The 16073-nt window shown below is 35.6% G+C and overlaps 1 protein-coding gene across 1 annotated transcript in view; it reads right to left on the minus strand.

Moving 5' to 3' along the window:
* The window catches only part of TAF2 (TATA-box binding protein associated factor 2), an 80381-nt gene that overhangs the window by 35440 nt on the left and 28868 nt on the right, over positions 1-16073 (minus strand). Inside the window, exons 11-19 of the mRNA XM_065895117.1 lie at positions 15786-15921; positions 14623-14777; positions 13860-13974; positions 13402-13511; positions 11494-11559; positions 8844-9096; positions 7267-7407; positions 4526-4636; positions 110-303 (exon numbers count right to left, since the gene is read on the minus strand). Of these exons, the coding sequence (XP_065751189.1) occupies positions 110-303; positions 4526-4636; positions 7267-7407; positions 8844-9096; positions 11494-11559; positions 13402-13511; positions 13860-13974; positions 14623-14777; positions 15786-15921 (1281 nt within the window). The remainder of the gene's footprint in view (positions 1-109; positions 304-4525; positions 4637-7266; positions 7408-8843; positions 9097-11493; positions 11560-13401; positions 13512-13859; positions 13975-14622; positions 14778-15785; positions 15922-16073) is intronic.

Here is a 16073-nt window from a genome sequence, read left to right on the forward strand (position 1 = left end):
TTTATTTTCTTTTACTTTACTATATTTCCCAATTCTCTATGCAAATAAATTTCTCTTATAATTATGAAAGCAAATAACTTTAAGAAACAAATATGAAGAATCATCATACCTGACAGTGATGGTGTGTCTATAACTCGGAAGAAGTTTTTCCATATTCAAAAACCTAGTGATTTCTTCAAGAATGAGTCGCACATCTGGATTTAAATTATCCAAAGTTCGAACTTCATTATTCACACTGACTGCAGGCGTAACAGAGTTGGCAAGGGCATCAATCATTTCTGCACGATAATAGTTATCTGAAAACTGAGCCAAAAAATAATTACGAGAAGACAACAGAATTTACATTTCTATTCAAAAGTTAATAAAATAAAATATAACTTAAAAACATAATTCATCTGAAAACATAAGCAAGTTTTCAGGTTAGTATTCAATTCCGTCCTTTGTATAGAGTCACACAGTGGAAAAAAGAGTGAAAGAGGTCTACTAATTAGAAATACATTACTTTACTTGACAAGTGTTTACTACATGTAAGACACTCTCATAGTAATCTAGCCAGATTCCTCTAAAAGGAAGACCACAGTCCACAAATCCTGCTGGTAATACAGAGCTTCAAATCAGCTATTTCAGTGCTCTATTCTCATCTAAAACATCCAACCAAGGGTCACCAGATAGTTGAAGAAAGCATTAACATAAAGAGAGACCAGAACAAAGTGGGAAAAGCGACTTGGAGGAAATAAGAGTATACAAGGAAAAGAAAACCAGTAGAGGGAAAAAAATTCAAAAGTGACCATTAATATTGTCTGAGAAGTAACCAATGATATCCCTTCCAACAGGATAATACATTTTTTAAAAAAAGAAATATGCAGAGAATCAGAATAAAAATTAAATTGGAATATAAAATTGAAAAAAACTCCAAAAATTTTGAGCAAAAAAAAAAAAAAGATAAAAAATAGGAAAGAAAGCACAAGGAAGTTGGAAGGCTGGTGTAGAACACATGACATACAAATAACAGGAGTTCTAGCAAAAGAAGCAGAGAAAAGGGAGGAAACCATCCAAAAAAACAAATAAAAATTCCTAAATCCATATCCCAATTCCCAGAGAAGCAATTTATTGAAAGCAATCTGAGTGTGGTTTGATTTAAACTCAGCAACTCAGATGCTCTAGCCTAGAAATCTGAACATGGAGCAAGCAAATTAATTACTTCTATCAGCAGTGTTGGGATTATGCTGTGGCAAAACAAACTGCTAGGAGACAAAGGAAGAAGACCTGGCCCCTTCTGACTTCCACCATGGAGCCAGAACCTCCAACTGACACACATAATGGCACAGTCCCTAAACATTCCTATGTTCGAATACCAGGTAGGAAAAAAAACAAGGCACATAAAAACAAACAAAAACAAAATACTCCACAAGTATTCACCATGGATGAGTTTTGTTTTCAAACTGTTCTAATGATTAAAAAAATTAATCTCTATAACTTCAGTCAACCTTTTCTCTACGGTTTCTAAGTTTTATTTCACACTCAGAAAGGCCATTTGCATTCAGAGATCATTTAAATAATGTTCATAGGTTTTCTCCAAGTATTTTTATAGTTTCATTGTTACCTCTGATAACTACTTTGCTAACAAAGCAAAAGACCATTTACTTAACCATTTCTGAACTAAGTATTCAGAGCACAGAATAAACTCAGAAATCAAAAATGAGACAGGGATGTGGATGAAGTACAAAAACCAAAATATTTAACATTTACCCCTCAGACCATATCCAATTCTCACAGACACTATACTCCTAATCAAACAGGCTAGATTATCTGATCACCCCAAAGTCAAGTGAAGAATAAATAATTTGTGAAACACAACTGGGGGGTGTGGGGGCATTTAGTACATACAGCAAAACTTCCCACAAAAAAAACCAACTGAAGGCATCAACGTCAACATACTGCAGCAAAGGCTGACTGAAGTTTTTAACAATGATCGTTTGGTATCAGGAATAGTTCAACCCATGTTCTGCATACTTATTTAAGAAGACAAATTTCATAAGTGTATATATGATTTATGAGAAATATATGTTAGAGATTCATGTGTATATATAAAAGATTTTCATATAAAATGACTAATAACCAGGCTTGAAAGGGATTTAATTTTAGTCTTCTTGAAAACTAAGTTATCTAGAATACTGAATTTAACGCTCCTGCCCAATTCATGAGATGTTAAAATTTAAAAAAATATCTCCCCACCCCCAAATCCCAACTTCTTTTTGGCATTTAGTGTTCTGTATTTCTAATTTAATCTTTTTTTTTTTTTTTTTTTTTTTTGGCCGCATTGTGTGGCATGTGGGATCTTAGTTCCCCGACCAGGGATCAAACCCGTGCCCCCTGCATTGGGAGCGCGGAATCTTAACCACTGGACCGCCAGGGAAGCCCCTCTAATTTAATCTTAATCCCAGAAAAATCTTTCATTTCTTCTCATGCACGTTATATAGTGAACCTTTTTTAAAAAATATGCTTAACCAAAGCCCTCAGAGACAAATCATTAGTGGTTGGAAGTGAAGTACTTTAAAAGCAAACATAAGAAAATCAATGAAGTATTCTTAGGCACCATCCAATCACATCTTTTCTTCCAGTTTTAATCCATTAATCTGCAAATCTTTAAATAACAACAAAATCTTTTTCTCTCAACAATAATTTTTAAGTTTTGACATCAGACAAATCTGGGTTTTGCCCCTGGCCCTACCGCATATATGACCTTGAGTAAATCTGTTAGCTTTTACTAGCTTCTATCTCCTCAAATGGAAACTGAGATAATTATAGTATCTATCTCAGAGGTCTGATGAAGATCATATTAATCAAGTTTTGGTACAGGCCATGGAACATACAAAAAACTAGCTAGTATTACGTGTTGTTATTATTTGCATTTATTCTGTCCTTAATATCTTCAGGGATTAAGATGTATGCTAGTCTTAATTGAAGACAATTATATCTTCAAAAAAAGAAATTCACGTGTAGGTGAAGAAAGCAATACTATAAGTGAAAGTCAAAACAAACCAGCAGATTAGGAAGGAAAGAATCTTACAAAACCTTTTTTAACAATATTCAAAAATGGAAAGAAAGTGTATCAGCTATAATGTATTCTTTAAAGAACTAATTTTTTTAAGGACTCTTAAATCATTTGAATGTTACTCTACTGACTTAAAGAGGAAAATTTTGCCTTCTTGATTTTTCACTATAAATCACCATTTGTAAATAAAACACTTGTGACTTTTTTAAAATTTATTTATTTATTTATTTATGGCTGCGTTGGTTCTTCGTTGCTGCGCATGGGCTTTCTCTAGTTGCAGCGAGTGGGGGCTACTCTTCGTCATGGTGAGTGGGCTTCTCACTGCAGTGGCTTCTCTTGTCATGGAGCACGGGCTCTAGGCACGCAGGCTCAGTAGTTGTAGCTCGCGGGCTCTAGAGCGCAGGCTCAGTAGTTGTGGTGCACAGGTTTAGTTGCTGCGCGGCATGTGGGATCTTCCTGGACCAGGGCTTGAACCCATGTCCCCTGCACTGGCAGGGAGATTCTTAACCACTGCGCCCCCAGGGAGGTCCACTTGTGACTTTTTTTTTTTACTGTTGTAATGTTTTATTAAACTTCTCATGAATTCAACTTATCCTACAAGTTACATGTGTCATTATATGTGCTGTTCCTTCTGCTCGGAGTAACCTTCCTAGACTGGCCCTACTCAGACTGGGAAAATCCTATTGTTTATGACTCAGTTCGAGGGTCACATCTTAAGTACAAAACTTCCCTGAGTGTCTCTCTATACCCTTGGAAGAAGGCACTACTTCCTCCGAATCTCCCTAGAAATTTGTGTATACATACCTCCACTTTAGCAGTTATGAATAACCTGTTTACTTGTCTGATTTCCCATTAGGCTGAATCCTTGAGGCCCCAGAATCAGACTGTGATATGCAGCAGTTCTTCAATAGACGTTTAATTTAAATGAAATTCCAGACGGCAACTACCATGCATTCTTTCTATGTAACGTGTTATACCGCCTAGCATAGCATATATTCTCAAAAACACTTGCTGATGGTTAGAATGATAACAAGTAAGGTGAAGTAACTTTTGAAGCATGGCATTCAATAGTAATTTACTAAATAAATGAATAAAACACACATAATGGTAAAAAAGAAAAAATCAAATTCATCAATGAACAAGTTATCCCAAGAGGAACTGTTTTCTGGGTATCACTTGATAAAAGAAAAAAGGAATAAAAATTAAACTGGGCTGTCAGACTTCACCAAAACAAAAGTTAGCTGAGTTCCCAAAATTTGATGTACTTCTATCTCCACGTTATAACAGTATACGGAACATTTAAAAACCAAGTAATCTTGGTTTTCATCTACTGATTATAATAAATCATGTTTGTATATTTCTTTCTCTATAAATTTCAAGTATAATGGACACAACAATGATTTCACAGTCTAAATATTTCTTTAAAAACAAAATATCACTGGCTACTTTTATAATACTAAGGTATCTTACCTTATTTTTTCTGTTGTCATTGTACTTGATTAAGTCTAAAATAAATGTTAAGACTTCTTTGGGACAAAGGTTATGAACATCTCTCAATAAAGCCATCGCAACTGGCATAGTCTACAAAAAAAATTTTTGTTTAATTTTCATTACTACAATTCAATGAAGTATATGCTGAAACAGGGTTACTCTGGGGCTGACACAGGTATCTGGATGGACTCCAACCCCCACTGATTCCTACCCCCTCACACTGGGAACATGTCTCAAACATGCTAACAAAGGAGCTGAGTAGGAAACCAAGGGGAAAGCTGCATAACTGGATACACTCGGTAGCCCATTTGTCAGAAGAGGTATGTGTAATGTAAATTCAGTTCTGTGTTTTACAAGGGACAAGGTATGGGCTTTAACATTAGATAAGACCATTGTTCAACTTCTACACCACTATCTATTAAGATGGATTATTATAGCTAGTTGCTTACTGAGCAGGAGTCTAGTTTCCTCACAACCATTTTCAGGATTAATGGATACAGTGGCTGGAGGCATGTGGCAGGCAGACAGTAGAGTTCAATCACCAGTCTGAGAAGATACTGATTCTCCAGTACCACTGCCCCATTCTCAGCCTAAGGAAAAATGGTAAATTATCTAAAATCCAGCTTAACTTTCTCCTTTCCAAATTTTCATAGGCAACTTTTCTAAGGAAGTAGAAGCCTGACAGTGGTAACCTCTACCAGTAAAACCAAGCTATTCAAACTCGAGGCAGAACTACAGACAAATAAACATCACAGTCCCCAGTACACAGAGAGATTTGGACTACCCCGTCTTCTGATTCAAAATAACTATTCTCTCTAAGCTGGGGGACAGAAAGTAGCAGGACTCCTTTGCTTGCTGGAAGGACCAGAAGCAAGGGGACGGTCAGTGCTATAATAGTTATTATTAATGCTGTAAGAACTGAGGGAAAGTTTTTTTTCCATAGAAATAGGACTTAAATTTGATTTAAGCACTAATCCTCTCTCTCTCTTTTCTGCCACTAGAAGTATTATGTGAAAGGTGAACTAGTCTAAAAGCACTGCTTTTCCAATTTTTTTGACTGTAACCCACAGTAAGAAATACATTTACATCCCAAACACACACACACGTCATGTATACAAAGTAAAAAATAAAACAAAAAAAAACCTTACACCTACCCTTATTTCATGTGTCGCGTTCTGATACTGCCTATTGTTCTCTTTTATTTAAAAAAAAAAACTTCCAAATTGATTTCATGACCCCCCTCATTAATGGATCACAACTCCCAATCTGAATATTGATCTCAGGTATATGGAAGTACAATGGCATAATGAAGGGGACACATTCGGTAGTCACAGAAATTAACTTGCTTTCAGACCATACATTAGTGAAATGGCAATAGAGAGCTGAGCAACCATGTTCAAGTACTATGAAATGCTCGGTTCTTTAAAATAACAGGATGCCTCAGACTTCTTTGATCACACCAATACTGGCTTTTCCCAAACCCGATCTCCTGAATCTGTTCTGCTGATGAAATTCACTATCAATATGTCATGACTTCCACTCTCAGCATGTGTCTCAATGTGGCTGGGTAATTCTTTTCACATTTCTCTCCATCACATACAAATCTCACCTTGCTTAACATTCCCCTCAACATCTATCATTTCATTTACTTTTAATCTGCTTTCTACCTGCCTCAGAAAAAGGAATGTTCTTATCTTTTCTAAAATTAACCTCACAACTATGTCCCCACCCACTACTAATAACTTCAGAATTTGCTCTAATGTTTTTTATATTTACTTGCTCCCAAGAGATGAATATTTCATCTCTGCTTCTCCACTGGTTCCTTTCTCTGTGCCAAACATGCCTCAAGCTTTTTCTCCCTCTATACAAAACAAAACCTGAAATGTCCTTTCTCAGCCTTGCTTTATCCTCAACATGTCACCTTTCTCACACTCTTCAACACCAAATCATGAAAGAATAGGCTTCATTAGTTTTTCTCTACTTCAACTTTACTCCTCCTTCTAGTTAATCTAGTTAATCTAATCTGGGCCTTCATTACTAACTTACTCAAAATATTTTACAAATGATTTCCAAATTGCCCAAATGCTGACCACCCTGCCATTCCCACATCACTTCCTATAACAGTGGCTCTATCACACCACCACTTTCTAAATTACCATTTGTAAAAAACTTGCTATTTGATAAGAATATAGTGCGAAACACTTCACATGCTTGATATTATTTAATTTTTAAAAAAGCTAAATTTACAATTGAGTAAACTGAGGTTTAGAGAGTTAAGAAACTTGTCCTCTTGCAAACTGCTAGTGAGCAGCAGAGCTGGGACTGAAACTAGAGCTGTGTGCTGTATTGTCTCTGACTCAGAAATGCTGTCCACATCCTACAAGGATGGCCATCAGAAGGACTCACCCATACCTCCATCCCCCATGTAACCAACCAAAAAGTCAAATTATCCATTTCTACTTACTTTAGTATTAATATGGACAGTGACTTACTCGCACACAGTTCATAAAATCAATGAACAACTGAAACTTTGGAAAACATTTTAGGAGCAAAAAGAGAACACATTATCATGTGTTCACATGTAACACATGTATACACATGTAACACAAAAAAAATCATTTATAAGAAAGTAAATAATATTTGAAGAGTCCCCAGGTTAAAATGAGATATACAGATATTGGCAAAAAACAATCATAAGAAAACTAGAAGGGAGACTGTACCTTCTGTAGAAAGTAACTTTGAAAGCTCATAAAGTTGTTTGTTTTCACAATGTTTGGACAAGTTTTACAACAAAACATCCTAGTAAAGAGTGACTTCATGGCTGGTGGTCCTGTCCATGTGCTCACCATTGAATTTGCAATCTGCAAGTAATTAGAAAATGAAGTAATTTGACCACCATGGAAAACATATTTTTAAATAAATAAAATAGCTTTCTAAAAGTTATCGATACAATCGGATTCATTTATAACAATTTCAGTTCTTAGAAATTTAATACATTTTAGCTTCTCATGATCATTTCCAAGAAAACGTACATAAATATATTTATATATTTATAAATATATATAAACTCTACCCCCCCTAAAATTCTTATGTACACTTGTAACTGTTTTCAACAAGTTAGTTTCTAAACTGGAGCACTCTTCTTATGTTTTAAGAAAACTTGTTTGCAAAGACTTTATTCTGAGTAAGTTTTGTCCATTTAGGCAGATGCAGTTCTAATGTTTTAAATTTATCAGATAGAAACACCACCATGGATTTTAAATAAGGCTTTTAAATCTACCCTAATTTAAAACTAAGCAAGTACAGTGCTACCACCTAAGTCTGTAAGAACACTTTACCAAAAAATCCACATCTTGCTATTGATACCTTAGTGTATATAAAAATCACATCTGAAAAGAATGAAATTATAATTAACTTTAAATAAGTCTATAATTTTACAGATCTGCTAAGAATTTTGCATGTGAGAATCACGAAGAACTTTATAGGAGCAATGAAATTACATCCTTAGCAGATGATTATCAAAGAAAATCACATTTTCCCTCATATATCTGAGTAGATGTAGGAATCAAACTGCTCACTAGTTACCATGAGAGATAAAACAAATCTAAACCATTATAATCTGTTGAAATGCTGGACAAGTGGATTTAGCAGGGAGGAAGGCAAGAGAGTTACTATATGGGAATGAACCTAGTACCAATATGCTTTTTAAATACCTGGAACCCAGTATTTCTGGCCAAATATTTGTCTGCATTTTCTGGCTTGCATTTGTTCTACCTTCAGGTTTTTTTTTTGTATCTAAAGAAAAATATGTAGTTTTCTTAATAAATTAACTTTTCTATTACATTAAATAATAGAACCTATCATTTTAAATTCCATATCCCTAATATTGATTACTAAGCTCAAACCAACAAGAAATCACCACCACAGTGGGATAATTAAGATGAACTGATTTCATGTACTAAAATATAAAATATCACTCAAACCAAGGAATTTCTTACATTCTTTGCATTAACAATTCTTTGGTTGGCAATTCAGTAAAATGGGAAAATTCTCTTTGGTTTTAAACTCTCAGTTTCAGTTTGACAATGATAAAATTTTAGTGCATTACTTATTTTCAGGTCAAAACGTGTTTCTCTAAATCAGCCTTGTTAAAAGCATGTGGCAAAAGCTTTCAAGAGACCAACCACCAAGTAAAATTAAAGACTACGGTGAATTTTAATTCACCTTCAGAGATAATTTTGTTTTTTTAAAATACACATCAGCCATCTTGTTTTCTTTCTACTGTACATAATCTCACCTTTGCAAGGCAGAAGCAAGCTGACATTCTCACGCGGTAGAAACACTGCTCCTGTTCTAATATGTCAGTAAGGGCAAGCCGAGATGCTGGAGTGGGGAACTTTTCCAAGGCCAAAATGGACTCTTGCTGTGCCACAACATCCCTCTCATAGCGGAGCTGATACTGCCACATAAAATCCGCTTGCTCAAATTCTACTTTCCTCAATACCGACATGTCTGGGTCTATCCTTATCCACAGCAAAGGAGAATCAGCACTGAAAGAAAATATAATTTTTTTTATTTATTTTTTCAATTTCATATATTTATAAAAACACAGCATTTATTAACCAGATTCCCTTCTCCATGCAGTTTTACTGCGTTCATGTTTTTAAAGATCATTTTGACAATTTTCTCATTATGTTTAATATGAATTTCAAGTTTCTCACAATGTCTAATCTATCTATATGGATCCTTTTTTTTATAAATTTATTTATATATTTGTTTGTTTATTTTTGGCTGTGTTGGGTCTTCGGTGCTGCACGCGGGCTTTCTCTAGTTGCAGCAAGTGGGGGCTACCCTTCGTTACGGTGTGCAGGCTTCTCTTATCACGGTGGCTTCTCTTGTTGCAGAGCGCGGGCTCTAGGCGCGGGCTTCAGTAGTTGTGGCTCGCGGGCTCTCGGCGCGGGCTTAAGTAGTTGTGGCTCGCGGGCTCTAGAGCTCAGGCTCAGTAGTTGTGGCGCACAGGCTTAGTTGCTCCGCGGCATGTGGGATCTTCCTAGACCAGGGCTCGAACCCGTGTCCCTGCATTGGCAGGCGGATTCTTAACCACTGCGCTACCAGGGTAGCCCTATATTGATCTTGTTGAAACAAAAAAATCCATCTGAAAATATTAATTTGGGGATTTTGATTAGGGATTGTATGATGTGAAAAGGGGAAATTGGACCAAATTTCTTTTTTTTTTTTTTTTAAACCCCACATTTGTTTATTTATTTATTCTTGGCTGTGTTGGGTCTTCATTTCTGTGCGAGGGCTTTCTCTAGTTGTGGCAAAGGGGGGCCACTCTTCATCGCAGTGCGCGGGCCTCTCACTGTCGCAGCCTCTCTTGTTGCGGAGCACAGGCTCCAGACGCGCAGGCTCAGTAGTTGTGGCTCACGGGCCTAGTTGCTCCGTGGCATGTGGGATCTTCCCAGACCAGGGCTCGAACCCATGTCCCCTGCATTAGCAGGCAGATTCTCAACCACTGCGCCACCAGGGAAGCCCTGGACCAAATTTCTTCATTTTATTTCCTAAAGTCTAATACTTGCCAATGGCTATAAATGCCACTCTTTATGAGACATCAATCTGTAACTAAAATAAACATTTCTTTTTTCTCTTAATTAACTAATTTATTTATTTGGCTGCATCCAGTCTTAGTTGTGGCACACGGGATCTTCATTGCGGCATGTGGGATCTTTACTTGCGGCATGCAAACTCTTAGTTGCAGCATGCGAACTCTTAGTTGTGGCATGTGGGATCTAGTTCTCTGACCAGGGATCGAATCCAGGCCTCCAGCATTGGAAGTGCAGAGTCTTAGCCACTGGACCACCAGGGAAGTCCCAGATAAACTTATTTCTTATTAATTTATTAAATTAATTTGCTTAGCTGACTTATTATTAAAAATATGCTAGACTCATGATCATTTTTATCAAACAGAAAGTTCTGAAATCATAGTTCAGAGGTATAGCATAAATTTATCCTCATGTACCTCTCAAAGTAACAAGAACAGTTTTAAAAATCTAGTCTAGAGACTTCCCTGGTGGTCCAGTGGTTAAGACTCCACACTTCCACTGCACAGGGCTCGGGTTTGATCCCTGGTTGGGGAACTAAGATTTCTCATGTCGCCTGGGGCATGGCCAAAGAAGAGAAAAGCAACCAGCCTAAAAATCTAGTCTAACACTCTTATCAAAGAACACCACCTGAAATATAAACTCAATTCAACAAATACTACTGGGTACTTACTACAGGCAAGGACTTAATATGGAAAGATTATATAAACTGTGTAATAAATAGAAGTGATATTTGGTAACCAAGTTAGTAAATAATTACAGATGTTTTATAAAAACTACACAGGCACAATATGGATGGGCGAAATAAACTCTGAGCTACATTATATTTAAAAATAAAATGCCTGTCAATCAATAAATATTACCACAAAATTTTTACAATGATATTTAAATTGTTTTTTGCAAACATAGCAAGTCTTAAAGTGCCCTGGGGCTTTGTCCAAAGACAAAGAAAACCAATAACATCTGAGAACTCACTGGAAATGCAAACTATCACGACCCACTAGTGAAGAGCTGGGTCAGAAACTGAATTTTAAGAAGATTCCCCAAGTGACTTACACGCACTTCAGTTTGAGAAGCAATGCTCTAGAGGCCACGAGGGAAGCAAGAAAACTAATTCAAGGCTACTTCCTCTGAATTTCACCTGGGCCAGGCTAGATTTACTTTTCTCTCTTTGATTAATTATAATTTTATGTTAAAATTTGTTTTCAACATAAGGTTTTTATTGCCTTCTGAAAGTATTAAATGCACTAATTTCAGGACATTTACATACTTTTAGATGTAAATATATTACAAGACAAATGAGAATGCAGAAAATGTTATATCCTTAAACTTAAGTAACTAACTTACTCCATTGCAGAAAGATCCATGTCAACTTCTTCTCCATTCATCAGTGGAATTTTTTTCTTCTTATTCCTACATTTAAGGAAAAGTAAGTCTGAAAATTGTGACATTTCCAATTCTGAAAACAGATAAAGAGCAGCTGAAGTTCAAATTAAGAATTTCACATAGTGTTGAAAGATATCCTAAGGAGGAAGAGATAGAAAATGTAATGGAATTTAAACACCACAAAACCTGTCTATTTTGAAACTGAAGGGAATGAAGTAAATGATATTAAAATGTCTTCCTGATCAAAGTTTAACAAAAATCAGAAATATACAACTAAATGTTAACTTAAAACATATATATATTCCCAAAAACTGGTACCTGGAAGTCTTACACAGAAAGATAAGAGATCTACCAAATAAGGAAATCCTTTATAAAAAAACAAAAAAATAACCAGGCCTGAAATGAGACATGAATAATTCTGAACATGTTATGTACATGCAAGGTGCTGTCCTATATGAAATAAAGCAAGTGGTAAACTACAAAACATCTTAACAGTACTAATTAATATGTATAAATAATATGCACAAGATTTAAGATAAGCCAAAACAAAAGCAACTGCTTCCATGCAAATTACTCCTGAATCATAAAATCTACCAGACACTACACTAAATGCATGGTCACATGAGGACAAAATAGGAAAAGAGAGCACAGTCTTTTTATGTTCCTCACACCAAAGGATACATAAATGACATGCTATTACTACAGAGAAAACAAAACAAAGGAAATATTATGAAAAGGGTAGTAATCAGATGTTCTCGATTTCAAAGGTGCACAGGAGAAGAAGAATTTCACTCTGAACTAAGAAAGAATTTTCACAGAGAATGATTACAGAGATTTCAGAATCAAGTTCTCTAAACGCCTTCAAATCAACTGACATTCTTGTCTGTGTGAGATAACCTAAGTGTAGTCATAAGTATAAGACTTCTGTCTCTGAAATTTGGTATTTCTACACATTCCTTTCACTATTCAGAGCATATGCTAATAGCTGAATTAAGAAACAAAAAAAGTGGTAAAGAAAAAATATATTAAACAAAAGATGAACCATTGGACATTTTTTAAGTAAACTGGTAACGTGCCTTTGAAAGACATCAAGAATGTTATTTCAGGGCATGGTGATACAGAGAAAAGGGAGAGTAAAGGAGACGTAGTAAAGAAGATGCAGGGGCTTTTCGTGACATATGTATTCAGCTACTCTCCTTATAGTCAGTGACCATTTCCCCAATATCTTCTATAGATATTAATCAAATGAGACTAATAAGAATGAACCTAAGCGATTTGTCTTGAAGTTTTCCTGGCTCCAAAAACTCAAACTTCCATTCCACTTCCCCCTGTCCCTACAAAATAAGGATTCTCAAACCTAAATTTTAAAATTAATTATTTAATTCTAAGGATACGAATGTTGTCAAGAACAGAAAGCAAATAAAGAATGTTTGGGGACTTCCCTGGTGGCACAGCGGTTAAGAATCTGCCTGCCAATGCAGGGGACACAGGTTTAAGCCCTGGTCCGCGAAGATCCCACGTGCCACAGAGCAACTAAGCCCGTGCGCCACAACTATTGAGCCTGTGCTCTAGAGCCCACAAGCCACAACTACTGAGCCCGTGTGCTACAACTAATGAAGCCTGCACACCTAGAGTCCATGCTCCGCAACAAGAGAAGCCACCGCACAGCAACAAAGACCCAACGCAGCCAAAAATAAATAAATTAAAAAAAAAAAAAAAATGAACGTTCGGTAATACTAACTTGAAGTAAAAGGGGGGGAAAATATTAGATAACATGTTCTCTACTTAAAAATTAGGTATACATTAGGGTTTTTATTTTGGCATTTTAATCTGTGAGACTGAAGTTTATAGTTAAGATCCAATGCCTACCTTCTGCTTTTGGAATGGCAGGGTATATCATGTTTAAGACTGTTTTCTTCAATTTGCAATGTATGATTGAAGGATCCATCTAACTCCTGTACTGTCACTTTAAGTGGTCCCTTTAAAAAGAAACATACTGTTCAAAGATAGTACTAGAAAAAAAACCAATGTGTGTTCTTATGTGTACAGGTATATATATCAAGATATAACACTATACAAGACCTCCATGTGGAGACACAAAGGCGGCTGGTACCAGAGGTGGGGATAATTGGGAGAATTTGTTTCCTCCAAGATCTGTATCAGCAACCCTCTTCTCCCTTCCCTGACACTTGGTGCTTTCTCAATTTCATTCTTTGCAAAAAAAATCTCACTATGAAACTTCCAACCAGCTCCCCAACCATAAACCCTTCCTTTATTTAAACTGGCGAGAAAGCAGTGCAGGAGGCCATTTTGGAAAAAAAACTTACCACATATTTCTGAGTTCCAGGAGATGTATAATCTTGTTTTATTTCCAATTCCAAGACATTTCGTTTTCTATTAAAGGCAAAACTTCCATAAAATTTTACCACTCCGCTCTGGTCTCTGAAGAATTGTAAAGGAATTTTTGCATACTAAAATAAATACGTACTAAACAAAATAAATTATTCATTAGGGTAGTAATAATTTTCAAATGCATTCCCCCTGGTTCAAAGCTTAAGAGCGTACCCCACTCTAAACCAGGTGGCAAAGTATTCAAAATTCTTGTGAAAAATGTTTCCCCAGATTTAAAAAGAAATTCTGAAACATTAAGAAATTAGTTTTTTTGAAAGAAGCAAAACCACTCTACTGGGTTATTAATATAGTGCCTTGAAATGAAAAAAATGTAACAATTGAAAAGTTCCAAGATACCACTCAAATTGTGCCAACCTCTAACCACATCTAGAAGTCACCAGACCACTGCATCTTACAAGTAATCCTACAGGCCTGTCTGGTGGATTATTTACCTCCCTCACCATCAAACCTATTGCTATACTCACACACTAAAAGGTACTTTATGCCAAATTTTACAAATACAGATGTGTATGTATGTGTGTCTCAATACTTAGTAGGCACCTTAGAGGAAATGATTTACAGTTCCTGGTTATTTCTACTATTACTTACCTCCTTTCATCCCGCAAAGCCCTTTTCTTCCTCCTTCCCCTTATACACATAACCTTCCCTCCTTTGCTGAACTGCTATTGAAAAGGATACACCCACTGCTTTATTAAAGGCTGGATGTCTTTGCCAGAGACATTCGAGATGGATTTCAAAAATCCAGATGTGGAAACCAACATCTGACTCCACATATGTGACTGGAACTTCTGAGATGAAGCAGTACTAGCCAAACTTAGCAGTTTATTGAAAACCTGCAAGAATCAAAGTATCATTTAGTTTGTATAAGATAATATACATTGCTTGCAATTCTGTACTATTCCCACTTTGCATTATAACTTTATTATAGACAATTACAGAAGACAATTTCACATCTTACTTCATTGATTGTTTTAGTTAAAGACTATTAGGAGTGAAAGCATGAAAAGATTTAAACAGCCAGACTATAAAATCATTCTTCCTCTAAATATAATTGAATTTTAATGACATCCTGGCCAGACAATGAATACTGTGTTTTTAAGAGCTATAATACTATACAACACCTATAACATATTGTGCTACGAGCTTTACATAGGAACTACACGTTCTTTAAGAAGTTGAGAACACTCATTTGCATTTATACCACTCTAAGAAGTGAACCGGCTCTTTACAGACCACATCTCATTTAATATTTCTGCTCTTTAAAGGCAAGATAAAGGACAGAAGGATTCAAGAAACTTAACTTTAAGGCAAATTTAAAATGCTTTTTAAAAAAAGATTACTAAAAAGTTATTTTCCACTTACCTCTAAGAATATTATCAATGGAAAAAGAATAGCTGAACATTTATAATACAACTGGCTTTCTATTACCTCAACTAGTACATATCAACTATTTCCGCCAAAACTTGCTTAAAACATATGGCAGAATTTAGCGATAGCAAAAATAACCATCTTTTAGATAAATGTGCTTTTTTCTATTGAAAATATTTGTAAATGGCACTTCATCCTTAATATTCTAAATAACGCCAGACACAAAATCATAGCATAAACAGGTTTTACTTTTAACCTCACATTTTAGTTTTATCTTCATAAAAATCCTGCATTAAGTGGGTCAAGTATTCATACCCACTCTACATCTGAGGAAACACAAACAAAAAGAACAGGTTACTTACTGGGCAAACAGCTAATTGGATGCCCTGACTCCTATTCTACAGAATAGTATTCAGATTATATACATATAGAACAGATCTTTCTTTACAATTGTTAAGTTCTTTAATACTTACTTGTAACATAAATTCCATACTGATCCTGTTTTCAATCAATCTCATCACAAGGTGAGCTTTACACTGAAACATAGTGTAGTATTCCCAGGAGAGCGTATGTGGATGCTTTATGGAAAAGTGTAGATGGGATGCTGGACTAAAAAAATAAACAGATTTGTTTAATATAACAAATTTGAATTAAATAAACAATAAATTTCATAGCTACATCAAGACAATAAATCAAAAACCTCATGGGAATACCTTAGCAATTTCCTTAGTATGAGAGCAACGAAGACTAGGAAACATCTA

The sequence above is a fragment of the Phocoena phocoena genome, chromosome 17, assembly GCF_963924675.1.
Source record: "Phocoena phocoena chromosome 17, mPhoPho1.1, whole genome shotgun sequence".
In the NCBI taxonomy this organism is placed as follows: Eukaryota; Metazoa; Chordata; class Mammalia; order Artiodactyla; family Phocoenidae; genus Phocoena; species Phocoena phocoena.